At 48.3% G+C, this 15110-nt stretch overlaps 1 protein-coding gene across 4 annotated transcripts in view; it reads right to left on the bottom strand.

Moving 5' to 3' along the window:
* Positions 1-15110, bottom strand: part of DAG1 (dystroglycan 1) — a 115271-nt gene that overhangs the window by 20807 nt on the left and 79354 nt on the right. For all 4 annotated transcript variants that reach the window (XM_048856520.2, XM_048856517.2, XM_048856522.2 and 1 more), the window contains exon 2: positions 12097-12488. In XM_048856520.2, the coding sequence (XP_048712477.1) occupies positions 12097-12378 (282 nt within the window). In that variant the 5' untranslated portion in view covers positions 12379-12488. The remainder of the gene's footprint in view (positions 1-12096; positions 12489-15110) is intronic.

The following is a 15110-nucleotide window of genomic DNA, read 5'->3' as shown; positions in this document are numbered from 1 at the left end:
GGGTAAAGTTTGTTCTGTATTCTTGACCAATACTGAACTTTGTATTATGTCTCTTATACAAAGAACACCTGCTGCAAGCCACCTTCTTTGCCCAGTAAAATCCTTCCAAAACTTCTGATTAAGATTTTTTTTTTTTGAAGTGGCAAATCATCAAGACGTGAGCATGTCCACTGAGTAACTCTATGATGTGGTCCCCTTGTCCATGTGTGGCTGTGATAGATGGAATAAGTCTGACAACTCTTATTGATGTAGAGTAGAATTAACATCAAGTATAAAAATACTGGAGCCTTCTCTTTAAACTTGGATGCATGGCAGACAGTGAACTGTGTTTAAGACCCTGGCTGAAGGTGTTCAACATTTGCTATGAGGTTACTTAGCACCCCAAATAGGCTTCTACAAACAATTACTTGTAGAATTGTGGGGGGGAAGAAGGGGGGGGAGAGAAAACGGAGGCTGAAAGTCCACCTGAGTGCAAACATAGCTTCAAAGGGATATTCAGCTGACCCGATATAAGGAAGTGCACCCCCCACAGTCCCCTCTGGGCCGTCTCCCTAACCACAGTTGTTCTGAGGCAGATGGAAAGAAGGGTGAAGAGTTGGAGTGCAGACAGGAACTTTACAAGAATAATTTGTAGAGTCACAGAGTTGAAGACCAGAAGGGATCACTGGCTCATCGAGTGACTTCCTGTGGCATGTCACCAGCTACCCGTGCATTGAGCCAGTAACTGTGGGCTAGAGCGTCTCTGCCAGACAGGCATACAGTCTGGATCTGAAGTAATCAAGAGAGATTCAGAATCCACCACTTCCCTTGGTAGTTTGTTCCAATGGTCAATCGCTCTCCCAATTAAAGTGTCACCAGTGCTGTCTGAGAGCCTTTGTAGATCAGAAGGGACATGGTGATCATCTAGTGTGATGTCTAGTATAACAGGCCAAAGAACTGCCCTGAATTGAACTAGAGCTGATCTTTCAGAAAAACATCCACTCTTGATGTAACAATGGCCAGTGATAGAGAATCCACCCCACCCGTTGGTAAATTGTTCCAGTGCTTAATTATCCTCACCGTAAAAAAAGTGCTCCTTTTGCAGTCTAAGTTTGTCCAGCTTCAACCTCCAGCCACTGAATTTTGTTATACATTTGTCTGCTAGATTGAAGAACCCTCTCCAATGTATCAACGTCCTTCCTGAATTGTAGACACCAGAACTGGACCCAGGATTCCAGCAACAGTGCCAAATACAAATATAACATAACCTCCCTACTCTTACTTGATATTTTCCTGTTTATGGATCTAATGACCGCATTAGCCTTTTTGGCCACAGCATTGTACTGGGAGCTCCTGTTCAGCTGATTATCCACCATGACTCCATGTCTTTTTCAGAGGACTATCTTCCCAGGATAGACTCCTCCATCCTGTAAGTGTCTTACATTTTTTGTTCCTAGATATATACATTTACATTTAACCATATTAAACTGCATACTAATTGCTTGTGCCCAGTTTACCAAGTGATCCAGATTGCTCTATCAGTGACCTGTCCTCTTCATTATTTACCTCTCCCCAAATCCATGTTATTTGCAAATTTAATCAGTGATGATTTTATGTTTTCTTCCAGGTCACTGATAAAACTATTAATTAGCATAAAGCTAAGAACAGATTCCGATCTCTTCAAAACCTTCCCAGTTCAGAGAGTATGAAAGGGGGTGGAGAGGTTTTCTTAACTTTTCTTCTTGTGGGGATACGTGCTTCCTCCTTCTACCCAGACAGACCTCTATGTGGGTTTGCAGTGACAAGACAAACCTGGCATCACTGAACAAGTTTGAAGTCTGTGTGAAGGACGATGGTGCCAGCTGAGGGAAGAGGTGCTAAGGTGGGTGCTTCCTGGATCACCACCAAGGTTACTGAAAACTCAGTAGTCAGTGCTGGGTGAAGAATTCACTCCCAGTACAGGGCAGAGGAGAGTCTGGTCTCCAGGCTGTGATAGAAGATGGCACTAAAGCCAGAGTGGCATAGTGCATCTTGGTCCTCTGACGCAGGACTTATGACATGGAGGCTGGTCTTGGTACCATTGACAGACTCAGTATCAGACTGATGATCCTGGCGTCTCAAGGCTCTCTGCTCTACACTGAGTTATTAAGTGGGTCTGGCCCAGGCACAGAAGGCACTGAATGTAAGCATGTCTTTATGACTGATGAGCAGGAAGTGCAGCTCCTGAAACCTTACAGGCTCCCGGCCAGCTATGGTCTCACTAAGTGGCCCAAGAGAAGGGCTATCTACACTAAGCTATCCTGTAGGAAAGGTCTAGTCTGAGGACATGATGGTGAGTTCTGTTCACAATCTATGAGGGCGGAGAAAGAAGTGTGGATGCCCTTCCTAAAAAAGCAGCTTACAAGAAGTGGAAGATTGGACAAATGACCAAGGAAGAGTATAAAAATATTGCTCGGGCATGTAGGAATGAAATCAGGAGGGCCAAATCGCACCTGGAGCTGCAGCTAGCAAGAGATGTTAAGAGTAACAAGAAGGGTTTCTTCAGGTATGTTGGCAACAAGAAGAAAGCCAAGGAAAGTGTGGGCCCCTTACTGAATGAGGGAGGCAACCTAGCGACAGAGGATGTGGAAAAAGCTAATGTACTCAATGCTTTTTTTGCCTCTGTCTTCACGAACAAGGTCAGCTCCCAGACTGCTGCGCTGGGCATCACAGCATGGGGAGTAGGTGGCCAGCCCTCTGTGGAGAAAGAGGTGGTTAGGGACTATTTAGAAAAGCTGGACGTGCACAAGTCCATGGGGCCGGACGCGTTGCATCCGAGAGTGCTAAAGGAATTGGCGGCTGTGATTGCAGAGCCATTGGCCATTATCTTTGAAAACTCGTGGCGAACGGGGGAAGTCCCGGATGACTGAAAAAAGGCTAATGTAGTGCCAATCTTTAAAAAAGGGAAGAAGGAGGATCCGGGGAACTACAAGCCAGTCAGCCTCACCTCAGTCCCTGGAAAAATCATGGAGCAGGTCCTCAAGGAATCAATCCTGAAGCACTTACACGAGAGAAAAGTGATCAGGAACAGTCAGCATGGATTCACCAAGGGAAGGTCATGCCTGACTAATCTAATCGCCTTCTATGATGAGATAACTGGTTCTGTGGATGAAGGGAAAGCAGTGGATGTATTGTTTCTTGACTTTAGCAAAGCTTTTGACACGGTCTCCCACAGTATTCTTGTCAGCAAGTTAAAGAAGTATGGGCTGGATGAATGCACTATAAGGTGGGTAGAAAGTTGGCTAGATTGTTGGGCTCAACAGGTAGTGATCAATGGCTCCATGTCTAGTTGACAGCCGGTATCAAGTGGAGTGCCCCAAGGGTCGGTCCTGGGGCCGGTTTTGTTCAATATCTTCATAAATGATCTGGAGGATGGTGTGGATTGCATTCTCAGAAAATTTGCGGATGATACTAAACTAGGAGGAGTGGTAGATACTCTGGAGGGCAGGGATAGGATACAAAGGGACCTAGACAAATTGGAGGATTGGGCCAAAAGAAATCTGATGAGGTTCAACAAGGATAAGTGCAGCGTCCTGCACTTAGGATGGAAGAACCCAATGCACCGCTACAGACTAGGGACCAAATGGCTAGGCAGCAGTTCTGCAGAAAAGGACCTGGGGTGACAGTGGACGAGAAGCTGGATAGGAGTCAACAGTGTACCCTTGTTGCCAAGAAGGCCAATGGCATTTTGGGATGTATAAGTAAGGGCATTGCCAGCAGATCGAGGGACGTGATCGTTCCCCTCTATTCGACACTGGTGAGGCCTCATCTGGAGGACTGTGTCCAGTTTTGGGCCCCGCACTACAAGAAGGATGTGGATAAATTGGAGAGAGTCCAGCGAAGGGCAACAAAAATTATTAGGGGTCTGGAACACATGACTTATGAGGAGAGGCTGAGGGAAGTGGGATTGTTTAGTCTGCAGAAGAGAAGAATGAGGGGGGATTTGATAGCTGCTTTCAACTACCTGAGGGGTGGTTCCAAAGAGGATGGTTCTAGACTATTCTCAGTGGTAGAAGAGGACAGGACAAGGAGTAATGGTCTCAAGTTGCAGTGGGGGAGGTTTAAGTTGAATATTAGGAAAAACTTTTTCACTAGGAGGGTGGTGAAACACTGGAATGCGTTACCTAGGGAGGTGGTAGAATCTCCTTCCTTAGAAGTTTTTAAGGTCAGGCTTGACAAAGCCCTGGCTGGGATGATTTAATTGGGGATTGGTCCTGCTTTGAGCAGGGGGTTGGACTAGATGACCTCCTGAGGTCCCTTCCAACCCTGATATTCTATGATTCTATGATGCAGAATAGGGCGATGTTACTCACATCATAAGAAATCTTATGCACTCTGCCCCAAAAGGACATGGCTCTTCTTGGCAGTTCTACAGCTCCAGGCTGGGGCACCATATCCCACAAATGGAACATGCCCAGAGACCCCTGGAAAATGAACAAGCTTTCATATAGAAATTCATCCTCTCCCCTCATATCTACAGATGGCCAAGAGATTTCACCAGTTTTCAGAAGTACACCTCACCTCAGTCATACAGGCTTTCGTCAATCTTTAGGGCTTGACTATCTCTACCCAAGGCTTTCTAGAAGCTCCAGCTAGTTCAGAAGAGTCACTTCTCTTGTGAGTAGGAAGGGCTGGGAGCATCTTCACATCTGTGCTAGCCATGACAACCCTGAAAAGGCCTCCTTGCTCACTCCACAAACTGAAGTCACGGCCCCATGAAGAAAACCTGCTGGTAAGAAAGCTGAGCTCTCAGGAGCCGAAGGGCTCAAAGAGGATCGTCCATCAGTTCTAAGGACCACATTACTAACCCTGGAGCTGGAGGCTTTTTAACTGAGGGAAGGGACTTGAAATGCAGCAAATCCCTCATGAACCAAACGATTACGGCAGCCTAAAGAAACTGCCTTACCTTCACACGTTCATGGCAAAATGAAATAGCAGTCACATGCCTGCTATTCGACACCGCACCTCCCATGGAAGGCACCCTTTTACAGATGTCAGTGAGAGACTTCATTGTGTCCACACACTTCTTTGGTATGCAAGGAGCATTGGGTTTTGGTTTTTTTTTTTTCTTTTTTTTGGAACACCAACTTCCTGCCAGACTGTTCTGCTTCACAACTGAACAGGCAAAGTTCTGCAATAGATGTGCCCCAGCGAATGCCTCTCTCACCCACTCCCACTAGGACGCCTTCATTTTCCAGATGTGTTCGTGTTTCCTGTAAGGGAACTATTCAGGGTACAAAGATTCCCTCTGCCAGGGCGGGAGGACAGGGCAGCTGTTTCACAGGGAGCTTGCTACAAAACATTGAGTGTCCCCAGAAAAACTCCCTTCAGCAGCTCACACTGCCAACTTGAAAAGGGTTTGTTCAGTTGCATTGTTCTGACTGGAACAAGCTGCATGCCTGCATGGAGTTCAAATCCCTGCCCACACCCTGATTCTTCTCACTCACAGAACAACAGCACAGGAAAAGCCCTGAACAGCTTTCAGAAAGGGAAATTTGTCTCTTTTCTAGTCACGGCCTTTTAATAAGCCAAAGGCCAAAGGAGAGCAGAACTACCCCACAATGCCTGTGCCAAGTACTGTGATCTCACAGCTAACCCGCACTCACTACAAGCTCAGCAGATATGCAGCAGGCTGATGTGTGAGCTGGCAGTAGGGTTAGCTAAGCCTAAACCAGTGACCTTCAGCCAGCCTGCGTACTAGGACGTTCTACTCCCCACTGGCCGCCCTCTCATCCTCCCAAATACTGGAGGAAGCAATCCGTAACAGCAGTGCTGAGACAAAACAAGGAACTTCCAGGCCTGTCCGAGAAGCTGGTTATAATTAGACTGAGTCATACTTTCCAGCCCTCCAAATCCAGAGCTCATTACTGAGAGTTCACTGAAAATGCTCAATTCCCTCACCCTGGCTCACTACAGAAAAGCAGACAATGAACCACTATCAACAAATCTTATCTCATGGATCGCAGGATTAGAGTTAGGCAGATCCCTTCCCAAGAGCTCCTGTGACCAGATCCAACCAGAGACCACTGTTGAGCCCAAAATATACGTGAGTAAACAGCCACAGATGCTCTTGAAGCTACTGCAGCACTGCTCTTTACATCTGAATCAGGGAGAATTATTCTCCTGGTCCCAGGTGTCCCTAACTCTAAAGCCACCATTACTTAGCACAACACCTGCCCACTGCTCCAACTGGTAATCCTTTTTGTCCTGTACCAAACCTCCTCCAAGAAATGCTGGCTAATGGGTCACATTCAATTAGCAATCCCTGCACGAAGCTCCTTAGAGGGAGAATAGAATGATTTCAGACCTTACTTTCAAGGAATTCAGCAGAACTCGCACCCACCAACAAGTCTAAATGCTTCAGAAGTCTGCCTCTTTCAGTGAGACTGTTATATTACCAGGGACAGGCAGGGGACTGGTGCACACACCACACTTACAGCAGATAATAAATCTAGTATGGTTTCTGCAAATCAGTCCCTACAGATCCTACTAAGAGAATGAACTCTAATATCTGATAATAAACCTGTTAAACAAAAGTCCTTTCACCAGATGGCAAACAGTATTCACTGGGCTTGTCAAAAGCAGCCTCCTCTTTAAGGAGCAAAGCTGCTTTGCACAGATTTATATCCAAATGCTCCAACAGCCACAGAAACGCCATTTAACAGAATCAAGTAAATTAATCCACAAAATTAAAGGAGTCAATGTCATCCAGAGTGACTCACTGGCACAGAGCTGTGAGTGGCTGTCTCACTGTGCACCAACAACACCCTTCTCAGAGTGCTGCTGACCTTATGCACTTTGGAAAGGACCCTTTACCGGGAGCTACAGACTGGGCAACGGAAGATAGAAAAAGGGATCTGTAGTAGTGGTCATTTCCTTTCTACTGGTAGGACAGTCCATAGAACCAGAATCTTATGCTAGGTCTGCAGTCTCACTGCCATGCCAGAGACAGTCCCACACTTGGCACCCCCCCTTCCCAGAGCCTGCCAGCAAAGACTATCTTGATCAATATTCAGATTATAGTACTAAAGAGATGCAACATTTCTGTTGATAGCAACAAACTATAGTACACAAACTTGTCTGCTGCAGGACTACAAATTATTTCACCACCACACTCGCTATTGATTCTATTTCACCCAGCCTGTGCTAGGCTAGATCTGTGCAACTTCCTACCAGAAGAACATTTTGGTTAAGCACAGAAATTCTCCTCTTCTGCTGAGGACAAAGGGCCACCAATCTCTTCAGTGGGACTGCGAATCAGCAGCAAGTATGATGCCACGGAGATAAATAAATATTTAAGAGTTTAGTCTCATTGCATACAACAGCCTTTTTTCTGATGCTCACATGCCTAGCTTGTAGACCTTCATGCTGGTACAGAGAGAAAGCCAGGAAGCTGCCTCGCATCTCGCTGTACAAAACATACATGTTTTCAGCCCACATTGTGGACACTGCTCCCAGCAAATGCGTGGTGGCATTGGTAGGTTGAGTTAAAACTTGGACTATCCATCCAGCGTGCTCTTCCCGTTCCATCTTGAATGAGGCCTTTGAAACTGTCATGTATTTCCCCATGGGGAGAGTGCAGTTAGGGTACTGCATTGTCAGAGACAGGTGATCAGGATACCTCTTGGAGATCCTGTGGCATCAGCATCTTTCCAGTAGGTGTAAAGGTTTAGGACAGAATGGGGAAACATGATCTTCCTGCAGTCTGAGGAAGAACGTGTACCTGGAGAACAATACCAGGTTTACTAGAAGACCCAGCCTTTTCTGTGAAGAACATACAACAATGGAGTTCAATGCATAGAGCTCCCACCTACAGGCTCTTCTGAGGTGGCCGCTCATTAAGAATGCCAGAGATTGAAAGAAGAGAATTTCCTCCTTCAGTGACTCAGATGCATGTTTGTGAGAACATTTAACATTCGGCCGTGATCCCAGGGCTCTGCTCCACATACTGCAGGGTAAACTGATGTGTGAGGCTGACCTAAAGAGCCATCTGTTGTCCAGCTCTCTCCTACTTACTTCTACCGCAATGTTAATGAGAATGATCTTTTAGAGCCATGGATAACCCTCCCTATAGGAGCTCAAGAGGTGTCCCATTCTGGCTGAAGACAGCATTTGAGGGTGGTCTCTACACGAATGCAAAAATCCCAACCAAGTCAGATGAAGCATTGGGACATCTTGAAGCCAGACTGGGAGTAAGGACCTTGAGTGAATACCCTGTCTTTTTGCAGCTAGGATCAGCTTTCCTGGTTTTTGATGGAATACCAGTCCCTGAGAGAGGGATAGAGTCATGCTGACTAGGTTTGAAAGTCATAGCCCCAAACATTGCCAGAGAAGGCCATCCATATGACTGCTGTCTTCTCCTTGATCTTCTGGACAGAAACGGGACAAGAGGAAAGGTATGCAGAAGGCACTCTGGTACATTTTCAGGAAGGATCCTTTGGCACTTTTTTGGTCCCTCTCAGGAGAAAGGGAGAGTGTGGGGTCTTACTGTTAAATCTGGGAGTAAAAGTCCATTGGCAGTTTGCCGAGGTGCACAGTTAGGTGGGGGAACTCTCAAAATAGACACACTCCCGCTCAGCCAGCTCTATTAGTTAGTCTGCTCTAGTGCTTAGCTCTCCTTTAGTATGAAGTGCACACAGGCATGAGACACTCTCCTGCCTAGGAAAGTAAGAGACTTGTAAGGAAGGGGATCAGGTCCCCTCATTTAATACTCATCGTGGTGGATGTGATGCTCATCATTACTAGGACACTCTTGGTGCATTCAGGGGAGGCTGTGCTTTGAGACCACGTCACATGTCATTCTGCTCCAGCCAGCTGATGCTGTGCTCTCCTCTGCGTGACAATGTTCCCTTGATCACCCTTCCGCTGGTAATGTGCTCCCAGCCCTCTAGACCCATGCCTGGAAGTCACAGATTCTTTCCAGTTCAGAAATTCTGCAGCCTGCAGTTCTATTGACCTTCACCCATCAGCAGAGAGTGACCTCAACAACAGACAGCACACGAGAGCAGCTTGGTGTGATGACAGGAGGAAGAGGTTAATGTGAACTTCTTCCTGTGAGTGCTGCTGGAACAGTGGAAGTGTAGGAATAGTGGAAGTACTGACCACAACAAACACAGCTATGGACTATTCAAAGAACTATTACATAGGGATGTGGCAACATGCCTCATTTTGATCTATAAGATAGAAAACCCCTTGGGAGTTAGCTACTAGGGTAGGCTTTAAATGTCTCCATCTTGAACTGTGGCTTTGACAGGTTTCAGAGTAGCAGCCGTGTTAGTTTGTATCTGCAAGAAGAAAAGGAGTACTTGTGGCACCTTAGAGGCTAACAAATTTATTTGAGCATAAGCTTTCATGAGCTACAGCTCACTTCATTGGATGCATACTGTGTTTTCCACTGTATGCATCTGATGAAGTGAGCTGTAGCTCACGAAAGCTTATGCTCAAATAAATTTGTTAGCCTCTAAGATGCCACAAGTACTCCTTTTCTTTTTGTGGCTTTGAGGAGCTTGTTCGGTCCAGCATATCATTCCTGACCTCCTGGAGACCAGGAAGAACAGAAGTATAGGTCATTGTCTTTCTGATCTGCTTTACTGCCACAACTGGGAGACGTTTAATGGCTATTTTTGCCTGATTTTAATTAGGGCTTGAGCTCCCTATGTACTGGCTACGAAGGGCTTGGCTCGTCTGAGTCCATAACTGCGACAAACATTGGTTTGCTGAAAGCTCCAGCTGAGCAGCACAAATTGTCTAGGGTTGCATGAGATGCAACAGCAAATAAATGCCAGAGTTCTTTCAGGTGCACCTAGCCCACAGGATTTCCTAACTTCTACGAGAGATGGATTCAGATAGGGAATCTGTCCAGGCCAAAAGTGCCCCGGCAAAACAAGTGGAAACTGCTGATGCCCTCTCACACCTAAAGTTGCCTACCTATGTCTTCCGTAAGGAATCCCCTCTCCTATGTGGAGTCCTTTGGAAGGAAGCCCTCCACACTCAGTAAGTATGGATGCATCCTTACCAATGCAGAGATCTGTATTAAACCAATGTAGGGTAAAAACCCATGAAAGTCTCACAGAGACGAGGCCTAAGTCCGATTTTAAAATCAATTTAAGTTGAAGTGCAACTTCTGTGTTTAGACCAGTCCTCTGACACCTGAAAACCACTCAGGTTTCACTGCACCACAGCATAGTAACCCTCCTCCAGCACTTTCCAGCTGAGGAGCTGGAAGCACTTTCCCTGGGAGGCAGGGAAGCATTACAACGTCCAGCTACGGAACCCCTTAGTGCTTCCGTGCAGGTTCAGTCACCCCTGCATGCTCTACGGTACCCCTCAATCCCAAGCACGTGTGCCCAGTGCTCTCCCAAACCTGCCACACCCCCACCCTCACATGGTCAGTGTTACCCCCAATCCTACACGTGTTCCTCCGAGAACACTGGGTCAGAGCCCCGCTGTGCAGTCCTAGCTAAAGAGGTGTACACTTCGGTAAAGCAGCCAGTATGAGACACTGGTCAGGAAGCGGTTTCTCAGACAGATAGGGGTTCCTAGAGCACAGCTCACACCTTGGGCTGCACTGGGAAGCCTGGGAATTTGATCAGCAGGAGTCTGTGCATTTAGAGACAAAAATCCAAAGTTGACAGTTGGCCTGCACTTGTATTTTTGTTGATAAAACAGATGATGCTAGTTGTCAATTTGCCGAACACCCGCAGCTCCCCAGACTCCCTGGAGTTTGGGTACTAAGCAGCCAAGAACCAGGCTTTCACATGGCAGTGGTCATATGAAGAGAGCAGGCAGCATGACTAAGGCCACCATGGCATGTCCTAGCTTCCACCTGGGCAAGTTTCATCAGCCCCACAGTGCTGCAGCCTTCAGTTCAAAGCAGATGACAGTCCTCTAGCTCTTCGAAACATGGAACTCATCCAGCACCGTTCTCCTCCCCACCCGACTCAGAATGCAGGTGTTCCAGATGCACCTTTTAGATCCCCAGATTATCACTGCCACTCATCAGGGCCAGGACTCTTAGTAGTGCAAATGGGACCCACTCACACTTCACTTTCTTGATCTAGATTCTTTAGCGCTGTGATCTGTGTCCTCTGGCTCTACAGCAAACCCGCCTATAAGGAGAAGTTGGCAAGTCCAAGATTTTCCTCCCCCCTCACCTCCAGATCCCTTCTGACCACTTGAAAAAGAGCAAACACGTAATTCTCTCAGGTTTAGACTGGGAAATGGTCCAGCCCCATCTGTCAATGAATCTAGAAAAGCCTGGGAAGCAGAAGCAGTCTTCCCTGCACCCAGCCTGGAGAGGACTCCTCACCAGTAGTGAATAGTGACACCTTGACAGTCTCTCTCACTTTCCTTTCCTTGCCTAGCTGGTGTCACTTTCACACTTCCATATCTTGCAGCTACAGCACCTAGAAGTCCTGAAGGCAATAGACACAAAGCTTGAGGACAGGCAGATGTGGCTCTCTTGGGAGCCACAGGATTGATCATAGCTCCTCTCAGACAAGGAGAAGTGTCCCCAGCTCTCCCCACGGGTCACAGGGCGAGGGGAGGACACACAGTGTCAAATGGAGTCAAGAGCCAGAGCCATACAACAGGATCTGTGCTATGGCATCACATCAGTGGCCCAATATTTTGTCCCCATGGTAAAACAAGTCACCCCATGGTGTCAAAGGATCATTCCAGGACTTGGGCTATGGGAGGCTGAGGGTCACTGTCCTTCAGTGATTCATGTGCCCCTTGCTTGGGCATCTGGGTGCACGTAGGTTAAATGTAACCAGACATTGAACCAAACCAGCTCCTACAGAGGGGACCAGACCGCCTCTATTCTTCACTCTAGGATGAAGGCGTTCAATCCAGTAAGAAATAAACAGTGATGTTCCGGAAGAGGGAAATGGAAGTTTCTTCCACTCATCTATCACCAAATCCAACAGCCTCCCCCGAGTCTGAATCATAGCACCATCTATGACCCATCCGTTCAAACCCATTTGTCACACTGGCACGGAGACAGACCCAGTCCCTCCCACAGGCATGACTGCAAGGAAGGGGATTGTGAGGTATGAGGCAGGCGGATGCATTTCTCACCTGCACCATTTCTCCATTAGAAGCAATTAAATCTGTGGGGATGGTGACTCTGAAGTAGCGTCCCACCACAGCAGAGCTGTCTGGAATCCCCACCACTGCTGGGACCGTCTCACGGAGATTTGACAGCACAGAATGCATGGAGGCCTCTAACTGGTTTTCCCAGTCCTGTGCAAGTTCAGAGCGTTCACTGGGCCAATGGCATTGAACAGAGGCAGCCACCAGCAGCAGCATAAGCAAAGTCCTCCCCAGCAGAGCGGGAAGCAGTACAAATCCCACAGTCATTTTTCTTGCAGACTCCAATACTGTATTCCACTCAGAAAGGGAGCCCTGAAAGCCTGTGTGCTGGCTCCTCAAGCTCCTCACAGCAGCTTCATCCTGGGAGTCTCCCGAACCTGAGAGAGAAAGAAGAGGCCAGGTCAGCACATGAAAGATGCCCGTTTAAGAGCACTGAAGAATAGCCAAGAAGCCCACTTGCCTAATGCCTCTGCCCTCCCACCCTTTTAGCTCTGCTGTGCAAATGCAAGAGGCCTATTCCCAGCGGAGAGCAAACCTTTAGCAGCCCATGCTCACACTGGAGTACAGCCACTCAATGGAAGCAAGGATCCTTCCTCCTCTCCACTCTCAGCCACCAACTGCTGGTGCCTGAGCGCTCAGTGATTCAATGAGGAACACCCTGGAGTGTGAGCAGGAGGAACCGATGCAGTCTCAGAACTTTGGAACTAGGTGACCTTTCCAAGAGAGCTGCAGTTAAGCTAGGATATCAATGAATTTAAATGCTAATTACACAGAACAAGCCCCTGAAGAGATGTACACTAGTGTGAGCAGGAAGCTGCCACCTTGACAGCCTGGGGCAGAACAGATGATTCTGCTTCAAAGGCCCATGAGCCCCCACAACCAGACCTGCCCCCAACTCTAGGTTTCAGAGTTGGGCATGTGTGCAGAATGGACCCTCTTGGCTAGCAATGCACTGCCAAACCTGGTGTGGGGCAATAAACATGCACTGGGCCCTTCAACACCCTCCCTACACATGCAGGATGCTCCCCTCCCTATCGTACCCCCCAGTCCCCACTCCACTCCTCCCTGTATGCTGTCCTGCCCCCCTTCAACATAGGGTGGGCACCACTGCTCCTTTCCAGCGCTGTGCAAGGATCAGGTTCTATCCATTCCTTGTTCACACAGACTTGCCTTCAATGTCTCTTATTTAGCAGCTTGTTCTTTCTCCCTCCACCTTTGTGTTCCCTTCTCTCCTCTTTGGTGCCCTAACTCCCATCTTTTGCTCCCCTCTTCCTTCCATTCCCACCCCCCTTCCCCTTAGTGCTCAGAGCTTGTGTAAGCCAAAGTGATAGTCAGAGATCTCCAATGCAGCTCCCCATGCCATGGCTGTTCCTGCCATGAATTGTGTCTATCCAATAAGTTTCTCCACTGCACTCGTGTTGTGCTACAGCTTCTTCCCTCGGGAAGCCCTTGAGAGTCTTTACCGCAAGGTGTCACAAGAAGAAGCAGGCCCCCCCCATCCCCTGATGCCAGATTGGGCAGTGCTCTATGCTGGGCTGGGAGGCCAAGAGTCAGGATACAATGGCTCAAGGGGAAGCTGCTTAGCCCTGTGAGACACTGCTAAGGGATGAGGCTTTCTTCAGGGCTAAGCAGCTGACAGGGGCTCCAGCATCCCTTTCTCGATCCAGGGAGGAGCACCTCACAGCCATTCCGAGACAAGCTGCAAGTGTTTGTGACTGCCAGATCTGAGCACAGCCTGTAAGTTATCAGTGAATCTACTCCAGCTGTGCCATTTGACGTCAGCCCTCCTGACAGACCCGAGAAGAAGTTACTTACTGTAACTGGAGGTTCTTTGAGACGTATAGTTCCTATTTGGATTCCAGACATGCGTGTGCATGCGTGCCATGTGACAGAGTGATTTTCTAGTAGTGTTCTTGATCTCTATGTGAGCCACCTGCATGCTTGTGTCTGAGGCTATAAGAGGCCATGCGGTTAACGATGCTCCAGTTCTCTCTTACTCGCAAGCAATGGAATCCACAGCAGAGAAGATGGAGGACAGGTATTGGAACCAAATAGGGACCACACATCTCAGAGAACTTCTTTGAGTGATGGTCCCTACATGGAGGCCAGATGTGGGTGAGTAGGGAGCGGCGCTCAGCGTGGAGGTGGGTGCGTGGACTCGCATGAAGTCAGTCGGCAGGACAGCTCGGCCGACAGACACATCCCCAGCAATGGCGCAGCGAGCGGTAAAGGTGTGGACCCAGGTCCATGTTGCTGCCTTGCAAACATTCTGCTAAGGCACGTCCACAAAGTAGGCCAACAAGACGGCCTGTGCCTGCGTGGAGTGAGCCAGGACTCCAGGAGGCGGAGGAGAGAGTATAGCAGTCTGCAATGAAATGGGAGATCCATTTAGAGATGTGTTGAGAAGAGAGGCCCTGGCAATCGTGACGAAGAGCCTGGGCGAAGCCTGAAAGGCATGGTTGCATTGGAGATTGAGAGAATGCAGTGTTTTTGTTCTGGAGGTGGTGTGTGGTTTGGGTAGAAGATTGGAAGGTGGATGCTTTGGTTGAGGTGGAACGGGGAGAAACTTGTGGTGCAGGTGCAGGGAAACTTTATGGAAGATGCATATTGTGGGGAGGGGTGGGGGGTGGGTCAGCTATCAGAGCCACCAGGTCGCTAATGGGCTGCACTGAAGCGATGGCCATCAAGATGATCTTCAAAGGGCAGTTTAGGTCCCAAGATGGGGTAGGGGTTCCATACTGGTGGAAAGGCAATGAGCAAGCCTTGAAGGAAGCGAATGGTGGTCGGGTGAGTGAAGGTGGAGGAACCATCCATGGCGGGGAGGAAGGCACTGAGCACCGCCAGGTGGACACATATGGATGAGTGAATGAGGTCCGACACTTAAGATGGAGAGTGTAGTCCAGGAGGATGGGAGTAGAGAGTCTCCAGTGGATAATGGTGGTGGTGTGCCTGGATGGTGAAATGCACCCGCTTCACTTGGCCTGCTGTGCATGAGGACG

The sequence above is a fragment of the Caretta caretta genome, chromosome 7 (assembly GCF_965140235.1).
Source record: "Caretta caretta isolate rCarCar2 chromosome 7, rCarCar1.hap1, whole genome shotgun sequence".
Classification (NCBI taxonomy): domain Eukaryota; kingdom Metazoa; phylum Chordata; order Testudines; family Cheloniidae; genus Caretta; species Caretta caretta.
Note: the sequence above shows the minus strand (reverse complement) of the source record. Positions and strands in the feature narration are given on the sequence as shown.